This window comes from Meles meles, chromosome 2, assembly GCF_922984935.1.
Source record: "Meles meles chromosome 2, mMelMel3.1 paternal haplotype, whole genome shotgun sequence".
In the NCBI taxonomy this organism is placed as follows: Eukaryota; Metazoa; Chordata; class Mammalia; order Carnivora; family Mustelidae; genus Meles; species Meles meles.
Window position 1 is genome coordinate 36,650,520 of NC_060067.1, and position 13,657 is coordinate 36,664,176.

Here is a 13,657-nt window from a genome sequence, read left to right on the forward strand (position 1 = left end):
GGATGGGGTAATTGGGGGATGGGCATTAAAGAGGGCATATGATATGATGAGCACTGGGTGGTATACATAACTGATGAATTATTGAACACTACATCTGAAACTAATAATGTACTGTATGTTGGCCAACTGAATTTAAAAAAGAAAAATAAATAACAGAATAACAAAATATAGGCTGAAAGTAGAATGTGACACAATGGAAACTACTTGATCAATATTGTTAAAAAAACGAGCGAATCGTTTCTTTTCTTAAAAAAAAAAAAGGACTATGAACTAGTAAGGCTTTTCTGTTTTCACTCTGCAGGTCACACACTTGCTCTGGAGGGAGAGCCAGGAGAGGAGCCGCAATGCCCTTTGGAATGTGCTTTAATATTCGTTATGGTAGTAGATTCACACACCGGGATTAAGTGAGAGAGTCAGAGAGCGCATCACGGAGCCAGGACACCAATTTCCTAAAAATCGTAAGGCATATCACCAGGGCATAATGCAATTGGCAAGGAGGCTCGGGGAGAAGCTCGGCAGGAAGTCATCAACACAAAACCCATTAGCTGGAGAGTTCGGCAGGTGGAAGCAAATGGATCCCGCTGGATGGCTTCCACCACGCCTTTCTGCTCTGACCTTTTCAGAGCCTTCTTTTCCACTCATACGCTCATGATTAGGCCTCAGGGTCCTAGAGAGACCCATAGCAGATTCCTACACTTTAGATATATTTTCTACATAGCAGTCTTCTAAGAGTAAAATTAAAAGGTAATTATTGAATACAAGTGCTTGAGCACAACACTAGTGAAAATGTGTATACACGTGTAGGACATCATGGTTTCCCCATGTCTCCTGGAGGGTAGCCATCCTCTGGAAGGGAAGGTACTGGGCTTTTATGCTTTGGGTATCCTTTGGGAAGGGTTCTTTTTAGCAAAGGACTCTCTTGTCAGCAGCTTTCTACCATAGTATTTCTTTTGCTTCCTCTTGGTTCATTCCATTATGCCAAGGGGACAAGCAACAAATCTTTACTTCAATCCAGTAATAATCATGCACTTCTCAATATATAGTCATAGAATGCTGACTGTTATGCTTGGCAATGCGCTAAGTGTTGTTGGGAACACGAGGGTAGACAGTTTGCCTTGTCAATCTTTTCCCTGAAAGTATGGGGTGCCATTTTGAATATTCTTGTTTACTGTTTTTTGTTGTTGTTGTTGTTAGCTATTAAGTATAACAACAATAAAAATTACCAGGTCTTTTTCTTAAGATTTATAGTATACTACACTGCCATGACTGTTGCTATCCTAGAATCAATCTAACAGAATAGGGATGATAGTAATTCCCAATATTTCCATGCAATGTGTCAAAGTTTTAGCCAATGAAGTCAACAGAGGTGATGTGTATCATTTCTGGGTCAATGGTCTTACAAAATGGGAGTGGGGGCACCTGGGTGGTTCGTTGGTTGAGCATCTGTTTCTTGGTTTCTACCTAGGTCATGATCTCAGGGTTGTGAGATCAAGCCCCACAAGGGGCTCTGTGGGTGGGGAGCCTGCTTGAGGGTCTCTCTGCCTCTCCCTCTGCCCCTCCTGCTCATACTCTCTCTTTCGCTCTAAAAATAAATAAATAATTTTTTAAAATGGGAGTGTACCCGCTATCCTCTCTGTCCTTATGCTGGAAGGATAAAGACGACAAGGAGGCCCTAGAGGATGATGACAGCCAATACTTTAAACTCAGACCCACAGGAGTCCACAGGGCCACAGGGATGTGCCCACGCAGAGCCCATGTTCCTCCTTCCAGACCACTCTCTAGGTACTAAAGTTACTAACATTTCCCTTCCACAGCCTGTATGGATCTCTTCCCAGGTTGTGCTCCTTGTGGTGGAACCATCCAACCGTTAGCTGTTTGAAGGGCTGCAGGTACAGCTTGAACCAGGTCATCCTTGCATGTGCACAGAAAGCTCCTTGGAGGGAGAGACAGCTGGAAATAAAGGGATGAGAGCAGGCAGGAGGGTGGTGGGGAAATGTGAGGGATTTGAGAATTCTGAATGGGAACCTGGTATTCAAAGTCATTATAAAAGGGTTTGTTACGTCAGGATGACAATATATTTTCTTCAACAGTTTGTTTCACAAGTCATTTAACTTTTATTTTTTTGAGATTTTATTTACTTGACAGAGAGAAAGCACGTGAGCACAAGCAGGGGAAGCAGACAGAGGGAGAACCCCAGGATCATGACCTGAGCTGAAGGTAGACACTTAACCGACTGAGCCACCCAGGCGCCCCAAAAGTCCTTTAACTTCTAAGTATTTGGTGCGTATAGGAGGTCTAGTTAAATGTGAATTCTAGATAAACATTATCTTCTTAGTATGAGGGTGTGTCTCAAATATTGCAGAGGACATATTTACACTAAAAAAGTATCCATTGATTAACAAAAGTTGAAGTTGCACTTGTCATCCTATGGTTTTTTGTTTGTTTGTTTGTTTTTGTTTTTGCTAAATCTGACAATCCCAGTAGGGGTCTCCATTTGTATTCTTGCTAGAGGACTATGAAAATTAGGATGGGTCTAGAGGAGCCATAAGATGGACAGAGTCTGGCCCCTGAATCCCTGAAGAGGAAAGCTGCCTGATGACCAGCCATGCCCGTCTGGTACTGTCACAGGAAGAAGGACAGCTCCGACTGATTTTGACCTGTGTGTTTTTAGGATTTGTTTATTACAGCACGCAGTAACTATCGTTACTAGTCCAAGAAAGCATTCTGCATTCCTTACCGTGAATACTACTATAAAAATCTCTAGGCTAGGGGAAAGAAAGCAGAGCTCGTCGGAGCAGTGTGCAAACAGAGGGAAATGTATCCCTCTAGGGACCAAATCCCCTTCTTAGCAACATTAGCCCTTTGGGGCTCTTTTCTAGGGACCTGGGACTCTTTCACAGCTGAGACCTGCAAGGAAACTGCCAGAGTGGGATGTCTCTACACCATGATAACCTCAAGGGGTCAAAGCATCACTGTCACGTTTTTAATAGTAACACACACATATACAGATAACGTAAGGATACATGTAAAAATAAAATATCATCGATAGAGATGCCTACGCAAGAATGTATAAAAAGGCAGTGAACATTTATTTAGTACTTATTATGTATTAAATGAGCTGAACTCGCTTCCACAGATTATCTCATTTAATTCTTTTAAGACTCCTACGAGGCAGGTTTCATTATTTTTTCCCTTTCACAGATAAGGAGACTGAAGTGAGATGGGTCGAGTGGTATTTGATCACGTAATGGTTGACTCGAAACCCCGCTTTTATAGGAACAATTTGGAAAACTGCATTTTCTAGAGCACACATTATCAGATTATTTGAGTCTGTGGGAGCAATTTCACAACTGTTGAGATTGTAGTTCACTGATAGCAGTGTGAAATAATTCTGGTCTCAGACAGGTGAATGGATTCTGTCTAGCAGAGGGCCAACCTCCCCTCCGGGGGGAAAAACCATGTTTATGCCCATTTGCACATTCATTTCATTCATTTCTCCATACAGATGTGTGCGTGGGCTTTCCTCCTTGAACCCACTATAACATCTACTTGATTCCTTCATGCAACGAGGGGGCTAAACAGATTCTTTAATTCACGTTCATTTTGTATCTGTATATGAGGCATGATTTTGCTTTTTAAAAAAATCAACCTCTCACAGTTTCACCAGAAGACTCTCACTGATGGCTCATGGACAAAAACAAGAGAAAATCAGCCCAGGTAGTACCATGTAACTCGATCATCTGGAGGAGGGGGTTTCCAACCTGTTTGGTTCTTGGCAGAGGCCATTTTTTCCCACCTAGGTGGGCATCAGGAATGTCTCAGCCCCCTCCAAGTCCTAACTTAGAGGACGTGGGCAAGAGAGAGTCAAGAATCACTTCTCCGTTTTTTTTGTTGTTGTTTTTTTTTTTAGATTTTTAAAAATTTATTCATTTCACAGACAGAGATCACAAGTAGGCAGAGAGGCAGGCAGAGAGAGAGGAGGAGGAAGCAGGCTCCCTGCTGAGCAGAGAGCCCGATGTGGAGCTCGATCCCAGGACCCTGGAATCATGACTCGAACTGAAGGCAGAGGCTTTAACCCACTGAGCCACCCAGGTGCCCCTCACTTCTCCATTCTAAACGTCACTTCCAACCTGGCTTCTTTCCAGCCAATGTCACTGAGCCTCTTCCAGGAGTTCCCAGGGTGCTGCCCTGTGGGTTCCACCAGAAAGACACCCAGCCTGACCTTCACATGAAAGAGCTGTATGTACCATTCAGTGAATTAATAGTCTTAAACTGCTTAGAAGAGTGACTATATAAGGGTCATGTGAGTATTCGCTGAAAAACCCTCCCACCCATATAAATCTTTAAAAAAAAAGAAAAAGAAAATCTCCAAACCCTGCTGATGTCTGCTATTTCTGTTTTGCTTCTTGAGATCCTAGTGGGGGAATGTGAATGCATAGGGCTGTTAGGTATATCCCAGGCTTCTGTTCAGGAACATTCTCAAAGAGAGCTTTCACTCCCAGGAAGACAATCCTGCCTTTGGTGGCCCAGGCATTTTAACAAATGGCTGAATAAACCACTACAGAGCCCCTAAAACCATATGAAATCTCTGGAAGAAACCTCGGCTGCTTTGTTTTCCCAGGGTGGGAATGGCGACCTGACCTGATAGGGCATCCCTGGTCCAAGGACTATGTCACCAAAGGGAAGCATGGGGCCAGGAGCCTGACAGCCAAGTTTCTGAGCAGCCTTCTGTACCATGAGCTGGGGGCAGGGAGGATTCCTAATTTGCTGGTCCTCTTGGGGTTGGGGTGGGGTAACAGCTTAGCACAGGACAGACAGGAAATAAGATGGCGCATGACGGGGGGCAGGGGGGTTGCTCATCAGGCTGTAGGACATTTGTGACCTCAACACAATACTAATGAGGCCCTAAAAATGAGATATTTTCGATTTCCCAGTTTCTTCCGTGTGTGAGAAAACACATTAGTGACCGTGGTATTTTAAGCAACCAGGCACACATACCTTGCTTTCACTTTCGTTGGATAGAATTTCCAGAGCTTCCAGGTGTGACAAACCTTGATACTCATCAAACAGCATCCCATAGTGGGCAGTCCTCTCGGCTGTCAGCTGCTGGGCCAGTCTCTCCTTCTCCTTCTCCTTGGCTTCCCTTAACATCTGCAGAAACACACAAGGTTTGTGCCCTGGATGTGGGCTTGAAAGCCTCATTTCCTGTGTACGACGTAGGGGGAGATGAGGGCTGGCTCTGTCTTTGTGTCACTTGGGAATTTCTAACAAAATGATTCTTTCATTGATTCCACTGACAGTTTTCCCATTCTGGAAAGTGGGATGTTCCAGAATATTCTAGAATACTCTGGAATATTTCCAGACTATTCCACTTTGAATCTTACATGTTCATTATGTATACACTCAAACAAAGCAAAAATTCTATGCCTGGGTCCAGGATTGGAAAGAAGCAAAACAGAAGCTGAATGAACAGCTGTTTCCACCAAAGTGTTTTCCATGTGTGTGATTAATTTTATTATTTTCTGAATTTTCTACAATGAGCAAATTGAAGTACACTGGAAAAGTCTAATCTGGTGTGACAGGGTTCATTTTATCTTCTACACCGGGCAGAACTCAAAGCAGCCACAAGCCCGTCTGTTTTGATTGGCATGACATTATTTTAAAAACTTGATGTATGGGTTATTAACCATCTTTGATGACAAAAATTAATAAAATATAAACTCATAATGTATTCCTCATCAGATACTGAATATAAAAAAGAATATTAGCTTATCAGTTCTTGAGAAGTCTGACGGAGAATGGAGTGTTCCTCTCCACATTCATCATTTTTCTCCAGTTATTTTTTTGTTGATTACGTAAAGAGAACAAAATGAACAGGAGTCCCTCAGTCACTCCCAGTTTCCTGTACTTGCTTTCTGTGATTCGAAGCATCTTTTATTTGAGTCCTCATTAAGTTTACTGGGCATTATGTTTATAGGGTTCTTTAGTATCTACGGAGAGCACCGTAAACACAGTGGTGGCCACAAATTCACAAGGGGAAGATCACGGAAGAACAGATTGTCGTTTTTACTGCATGTCAATAAAAGTGTCAAGCTCTTTCTCCTTTCAGGTTTTTTGAGGCCGTTAGCCACAAATTCACTGGGCTTCCGACAGAATTCTCCTCTCTGTCTGTCTTTAAGACGACATATGTACAAGCTCTGAATTTTAAAGTTTTCAAAACAACTCCATCAAATGACCACTGGGGATTTTTAGCACTTAACATAAAACCCCACTAGTCCCACTGATCTTCCTGGCATGGCGGTGGTAAAACAAAACAACAAAGTGACACCGAAATTGCTTCCTTTCCCCAGAGCAACTTCCATCTCTAAATCTGTGCTTTGGAACATCTCTAAATCTGTGCTTCCCCTTTGGGGAAGGGATGAAAACGAAGGGGGAAGGTCGCTCTGGAATGATTTGGGTTCCCTCAAAAGATGGAGTGCAATTAAAGTTGCGTAAAGAAGAGCTGGCTTTCCACAGGATGTTGGTCTATTTTCCATGTGGAAAGGAAAAGGAGATGGTGTGAAACAGTAGTGAGTGGTCGTGGCGAGGGAGTCTTCCGGACGGAAGGGCAGCTCTGGAGACTTGCGTCTGTGGGTCCGGAAACCACCCTGCGTCACTGGGATAGAACACGTGAGAAGTCAGGAACATTGTGGGCTTCTGTAGTTACTGAGTGCGGATTAGGAAAAATCCAACAGACTTCCCTCCGTCAATGGATGGCAGCTTCATCCTTTGAGCTGTTCATGTCAACAACTGTGGGGTCACTCTTGCTGCCTCCTTATCTCATACCCCAAGTTCCCTCCATTGGGAAGTCTGGGTCGACCTTCAGAACATCCCTGGAATCAGCATTCACTGCCCCCCCCCCTTCCAGGGCTCCACACTGAGCCACCACGTCCCCCTGCTTAGGTAACAGCACTTGCCCCCTGAGGAGGCAGTGAGAGTTGCAGAACCAGTGACCAAGGGCCCCACCCTGGCTGCTGTACTTTGCAGTTCACGCCTCCCGTGATCATCACCAGTGCAGCAGGGACAATGGGGAGACCTGTCCGGGGAGATCAGCTGAAGGACTGTCCAAGGGCTCTGCCCAGCTTTCCTCACAGGATACAGCAGCCTAGGATGCTTCTGCCCCATCTTCTCTTCCATTCCCCATCCCTGGGGTCAGACTTGCATCTTGGTCTGATGGCCCTGCTCCCCGCCTCCACTTTCTCACTCAGCCATTTCCCCTAATAAAATCCCCACATATTAAGGCCATCTTGGCCACTGCTCCTGGGAGAGCCTGTCCTGGTACCCCCACTACCTGATCTCCCTGCCCTCAGTCCTCTTCATACCCAGTCTGTTTTCAACATAGTAACTAAAGTGCTCCTGTTACAGGCAGATCTTGTCACTCCTCTTTTAGTAATGCTATAATGGTTTCACCATTTCACTAATGGTTCAACCCGAGGTCCCTGCAAATACTCTCCAGGATCTGCCATGACCTGCTCCCCATTAGTATTCTACCCTCATCTGTAACAGTTCTCCTCCTGGCTCACTCCCTTCCCACCATGTAGCATCCTTCTTCCTCATCCATGCTAGACACTCCTGCCCCAGGGCCTTTGCATAAGCTACTCTTGTTGCATGGAAGGTGCTTCACTCAGATTTCAGCATGGTCAAGACCCTCATCTACTTCAATTATTTGCTCAAATGTCATTATCTCCTTAAGCCCACCCCCAACAATCCAATTTAATACTTAACCTGCCCCTCACTCCCATATTCCTGACTACCTTCTTCCTGCTCTACTTTTTTTTTTCCCCACAGTACTCAATCATCTTTTAAACTGGATAATGTTGATAGTTTGTCTGTCTCTCCTCATTGGAACAAAAACTCCTTATGGACAGGGATTTTTATCCATTTTGGCTACTGGTGTAGCTCAAGTGATTGGAACAGTGCCTGGCACATAGTGGACATTCAAAATGCATCGTGGAATGAATGAATGAATGAATGAATGAATTAAAAATTACCGTGTGGCAGTAGGTGAGTTGGTAGTGTTGTGGTGATCCATGTGAATTAGAGGTGCATTTGGTCACATTTTCCCCACAGTATCAGTTTCTTAACTAGAATCAAATTTATACATCTACATATTATACATCTATATTCTTATAGATATATAGGTATGCTTATATGCACATACATGTAATATATAATACATAGTTTATATACACATGTATATAGAAATTTTATAGACATAAGAAATCTTGTAGCAAAAATATTCCTACCTGCTCATCAAATATCCTTTTCCTCCCAGACATGTGGCTAAACTGTATTTCTGAGCCTCCCTGAACTGAATTAGGTAGACTATGTGCTAAGTTTTGGCCAAAGGAATGAGGGTAAAGTCCTAAGTTGTCCCACCTAGCCCTCCCCATTTCACCTTCCCCTCTCTATGAGGCTAGAGGTAAAGCATTTTAGGATGGCAGAGTCACGGGATAGGGGCTCAGAAAGAACTACCTAGAGAGTCCTTGAACAGGAACACTCATACTGTAGGAGCGAAAGATAGACTTTCTTCTGTTCTTAGCCACACTGATCCTTGGGGGCTTGTTTTTCTGTGTTGCTTCTGTTTTGTAACATCTGGTATTAATTACCTGATTAATATAAATCTAGTTTCTTTTTCTTAAACTTTTTAATAAAACGGACCTTATTTATTTATTTGAGAGAGAGCACGAGCAGGGGGAGCAGGAGAGGGAGAAGCAGGCTCCCCGCTGAGCAGGGAGCTGGACACGGGACTCGATCTTAGGACCCTGGGAACATGACCTGAGCTGACGGAAGTTGCTTCACTGACTGAACCACCCAGGTGCCCCTCTATTTTCTTTTTAAAGATCAGTAGGGTGGTCGTTTAGGGGATCCTGCCAAGTCCCAACCTGAGTTATAATATCAGAGTGGTTATATGAGGGTTACTCTGGAAGAGATGAGAGGAAGTAGCTTAAAACAAAAGCTTTTTGGGAACTGCCACTAACAGGATGTCAGTGATAGGTCCTCGGTGGCTTTCTAGTCCTGAGCTGCTGAGAAGCTATGTTTGTCCTGCCTGTGAAATTTCCAAAACCCAGGGCTGTATCAGCTGCTCCCGATTTTGGGAGGGCAAGGACAGACCTGGTGTATCTTCCACTATGTGCGGGCACAGCAAGAAGACAGCTGTCTATGAGCCGGGAACGGACTGCTACCAGAAACGAATCTGCCAGCACCTTGACTTTGGGCTTTGCAGCCTCCAGCACTATGAGAAATCGGTGTTCGTTGCTTGTAAGACCCCCAGTCTCTAGTCCTCTGTTACAGCAGCCTGGGTGGGCTAAGACAAATGGTAAAAATGTAATCATGTTCAAGAAATTATTAAGTGAGGAAAACAAGGTACAAAGGAATGTGGTTAGTAGGCTGCCATTTGTCTGAAAAAGTCTGTATGTGTCTATATATCTGCATATCGGTATCTGTAGCTCACGAACATACGCTCACCCATATGCACGGCTATATGATAATTCTGACAGAATGCATACGAAGCTGTTAACAGTGTTTGTCTCCCGGGAGAAACCAACTGGCTGGGGAAAGAGGTGTATTAGAAACTCAATTTTCAGCCTCCACTATCTTAACGTCATGTGGATTTAAGTCACGTGCTTGAAAACACTCATTAAAAAAGACACACAAGGGGTGCCTTGGTGGCTCAGTGGGTTAAGCCTCTGCCTTCGGCTCAGGTCATGATCTCAGGGTCCTGGGATGGAGCCCTGCATCGGGCTCTCTGCCCAGCGGGAAGCCTGCTTCCTCCTCTCTCTCTGCCTGCCTCTCTGCCTACTTGTGATCTCGCTCTGTCAAATAAATAAATAAATAAATAAAATCTTAAAAAAAAAAGACACATAAAAATGTATTTACTTGGGGGCGCCTGGGTGGCTCAGTGGGTTAAGCCTCTGCCTTCAGCTCAGGTCATGATCCCGGGGTCCTGGGATCGAGCCCTGCATCGGGCTCTCTGCTCATCAGGGAGCCTGCTTCCCCCTCCCTCTCTGCCTGCCTCTCTGTCAAATAAATAAATAAAATCTTAAAAAAAAATGTATTTACTTTACGGACTGCAAGAAGACACGGCAAACGTATATAATCCTACCTGTGATAAGGAAACGGTTCTCTCCATGAGCGTCTTGGTCCGCTTAAAGCCTGGGTCACTCTCCGCGAGGACATTCATGGTTTTCTTACCGATGAATTCCAAAGCATCAAGACCGCCCGTTAAGACACTTTTACCCTGCCGGTGAGATAATGGCATGAGATTACTTTTTGCCTTTTGCTTTTCCACAGCGATCAGCAACTCCTAGGTGGCACCATCTTCAAATATTAAAATCAATATAAAGTCACAATTTTTTCCCATCAGGGGTTTAATATCCACTTCATTCTATTTTCTTTTTCTTGGAAGGGCGTATGTCATATAATTTGTAAGACAGACAATATTATTTTAAAAGGGTGCTTAAGGGTGCCTGGGTGGCTCAGTCATTAAGCCTCTGTCTTTGGCTTGGGTCGTGATCCCAGGATCCTGGAATCGAGCCCGGCATCGGGCTCCCTGCTAGGCAGGAAGTCAGCTTCTCCCTCTCCCAGTCCCCCTGCTTGTGTTCCCTCTCTCACTGTGTCTCTCTCTGTGTCAAATAAATAAATAAAATCTTAAAAAAAAAATAAAAAGTGTGCTTAGGAAAAACCAGGGCATACCTGGGATGAATTTTGTGGGCTCTGTGTGTATGGATAGATATGTATCTAAGACATAAAATTAATAGGTGATCGCAGTACTGGTTTTGTTTGAAAGAATGTTAACCGAAGTAACAGAATCATGTGGAGCAGTCTATTAAAATGTCAAATATTCTCGTCAATTTAGTGAATTCTATCATCTAGGGCCTTGGAGCATAGGACCCTCGGGCTGTGTCAGATGGCCCTTGGATAATTTCAGAAACTACTAATAACTGTCTACAATTAGTATATTCATGAAATAAGACAGGTTGATTTCCATAGACTACTGGCTTTAGAAACTATTCTATCCTCCAGTTAGCCTTTTGCAAATTCTCTCATCAGCCATTGTTTTCCTTAAAAAACAAAGATTAAAACAACCAAGCTTTACTACCATGAAGTGTCCACATAAACGGGACTGCTTACATTTCTTTGCAACTTCTGTACAAACATCCCTACTCCGCGACTGCAATTACAGTAGGCGTGCATGTGTTTTTTCCATCTTACATGAATTTATATGCATTATATTTTATTCTTATATTTTGCCTATATGCATTTTCTAATCTTCTTAATTACCACTTTGTTAGCAATATTAGACTTCACAGTCCTCGTTTCCACCTTGGACGTTTAGACTTTGTTTTCAGCTCTGGGAGCCAAGCAATCGTCACACTATAAAACAGATTTTAACACACGCATATTGTGGAAGGACTAGGGGATACAGGCAATGTATATTTTTGCCTCCTGTAGTTTCTTTTCTTTTCACATCCTATGAGGGATTACTTTGGTAAAGCATCACACAGGAGAAGGAAGGACAGGGACGTTGATGAAGGGAGGACCTGGTGGGAAAGTATGGGGCTTTGGAAAAGAAAGTCTAAGAAGGTAGAAGTGAACCCAGACCGGAAATGAGGCTGCTGAGTGAAAACTCAGAAGACAAACCCCCTGCATGGTCTCAGGGAGATGAGGAACTCAAGTTCAAGAATGTTAATCTTCGTTATCTGGAAACACTTCAGAAACATCTCGGGATATTGTTCCCAATTCCCTACCAGATTTTTTTTTTTTTAATTTGAATGGCTTTATCATTTTCAAATTAAAGGTTAGGAAACACAGACCATCTAGCAAAAACAGCTGTCTCAGCTCTAAGAAAGGGCCCTCTCTCCTCCCCCAGCCAGAGGCTGTCCTTGCAGCTGTTGGAAAGGACACTGTTACATCAGACTGAAAATATTCCTTCTAAGCAGCTCTCTTCTTTTAAACATAAAATATGTATCTTTTGCCCTTATTATTTTGGTGCCAAGGTTATGCTTACTCTGCAGGAGAAAGTGTAACAAAACCATAATCCAAAGTTACGAGGGAGGCCATCTTTTCTCTGATGTATTTAGGTCACTGGTAAATACAGACATCAAAGGGAGACGCAGGGGAAACAGAGAAGGAGCTAACGACTCACTGTGTTTTGAACCACATGGGTGATGGCTGACAGCATGCCCCGAGACCCGGACGCAGGAGAAGTGGGTGGGCTTTCTGCAGGGCTCTGATCTGTGGCCACACCTGCCAGGAAGGAGAAAAACACCCTCTTAGAGTTCATTCTTCTGATCTGAACTAAGAAAGCTTCCATCTGTGCACACAGTACACTACGGCCCAAGTCCAAGAAGCCCCGGAAATAAGTTCATCACTCACTCTGAGAGACTCCATTTTCAGCACCAGCTTGGGCCCCTTCCGCAGAGCTGGAATTTACACTATGAATCCGCAGGGTGGCCCCTGCCTTCTCCTTGACTGCTGTCAATCCATGACCTGTCAGGAAATAAAAATATGGTTCAGAAACACCACAGAAAATGCCCGGTCTGCCAATACCATAGCTCACGCTCCAACGCTGTGGTAAGCCGTAGGTGTGTACCCCGGTGATAAGAGACTGCGGCGGTTAGCAGTGTGGACGGATCCTCTTTACTCTTTCCTAACCTCCTCAGAACAGGCACGTGCCATTCATTTTTGGACTCCTTCCAGGCCTAGCCCCTCACAGACATGCAATCCATATTGGTTGAAGGGAAATGCTCCCTCAAAGGGTTCACCATTCTTTTGCAGCAGAGTGCAAGGTCTGGGGCTGACAGGTCAAAATAAGAAGGCAAATTGGTGAGAAAACCAGGAGGGGCACCCAACGGCTCTGACAGTTGTCCTAAGCAGTAAAGGCCAGGACACAGGCTCGAACAGCAGCCAGTCAGGGGGAAGGACACTGGCTTTACCCATCCAAGCGGGGCCCGTCATCCGTATTCTCCACAGCCCAGCAGGGTGCGTATTCCACAGATGAGAGCTGACCCTCTCACCCCCCCACCCCCCGCCCCGCCACACACAACCCTTGGCCTAGCATAGAAATAGTCTTGTTTACATTTTATTCTGGAGCAAAATTTTTCTTTTCTCCTCAGAGGCCCCCATGATGAGCTGTAGCTTTTCTCAAGTTCATGAACTGAACACAAAAATTAAGAGTCTACTCAGAGTCCTAAGGGGCTTTTTGGGTCTTGAAGGAGAAACAGCCTGGCTTGCCATTGTGCCAGCACTCACCTTCCCCTTCGCGTGCAGGGAGAAAGGGATTGCACTAGGAACCCAGGCAACATCAGGTTGTTAAAACCCAACAATATTAGTATGTGGGGGGAAAAGTCCCCAATCATGGCAGGATTTGGGAACCAAAGAGAAGGAGCTGCTCTTAGAAAGCACTGTCAAATGACGAATTGTTCATCTCGTGAATAAGAGAAAGACATGGATGAATCCCAAAACCAAATAATAGTATTTGTTGTAACTTCATTTATCAGAGTGATCTTAACATAATTGGGGCACTGATATTTACCAGAGAGAGGACTAATTAGATCCAGTGGAAATCACCTGTCATTATATGCGACCTAGAAAACAGGGAAACTTACGAAACATT

General features: G+C 44.2%; 1 protein-coding gene across 2 annotated transcripts in view; it reads right to left on the reverse strand.

Annotated features, from left to right (window-relative positions):
• FAM114A1 (family with sequence similarity 114 member A1) overlaps positions 1-13,657 on the reverse strand; it is a 77,381-nt gene that overhangs the window by 30,825 nt on the left and 32,899 nt on the right. For both annotated transcript variants that reach the window (XM_045997554.1, XM_045997555.1), the window contains 4 exons: positions 12,418-12,531; positions 12,188-12,288; positions 10,145-10,279; positions 4,999-5,151 (listed from right to left, as the gene is read on the reverse strand). In XM_045997554.1, coding sequence (XP_045853510.1) covers positions 4,999-5,151; positions 10,145-10,279; positions 12,188-12,288; positions 12,418-12,531 — 503 coding nt within the window. The remainder of the gene's footprint in view (positions 1-4,998; positions 5,152-10,144; positions 10,280-12,187; positions 12,289-12,417; positions 12,532-13,657) is intronic.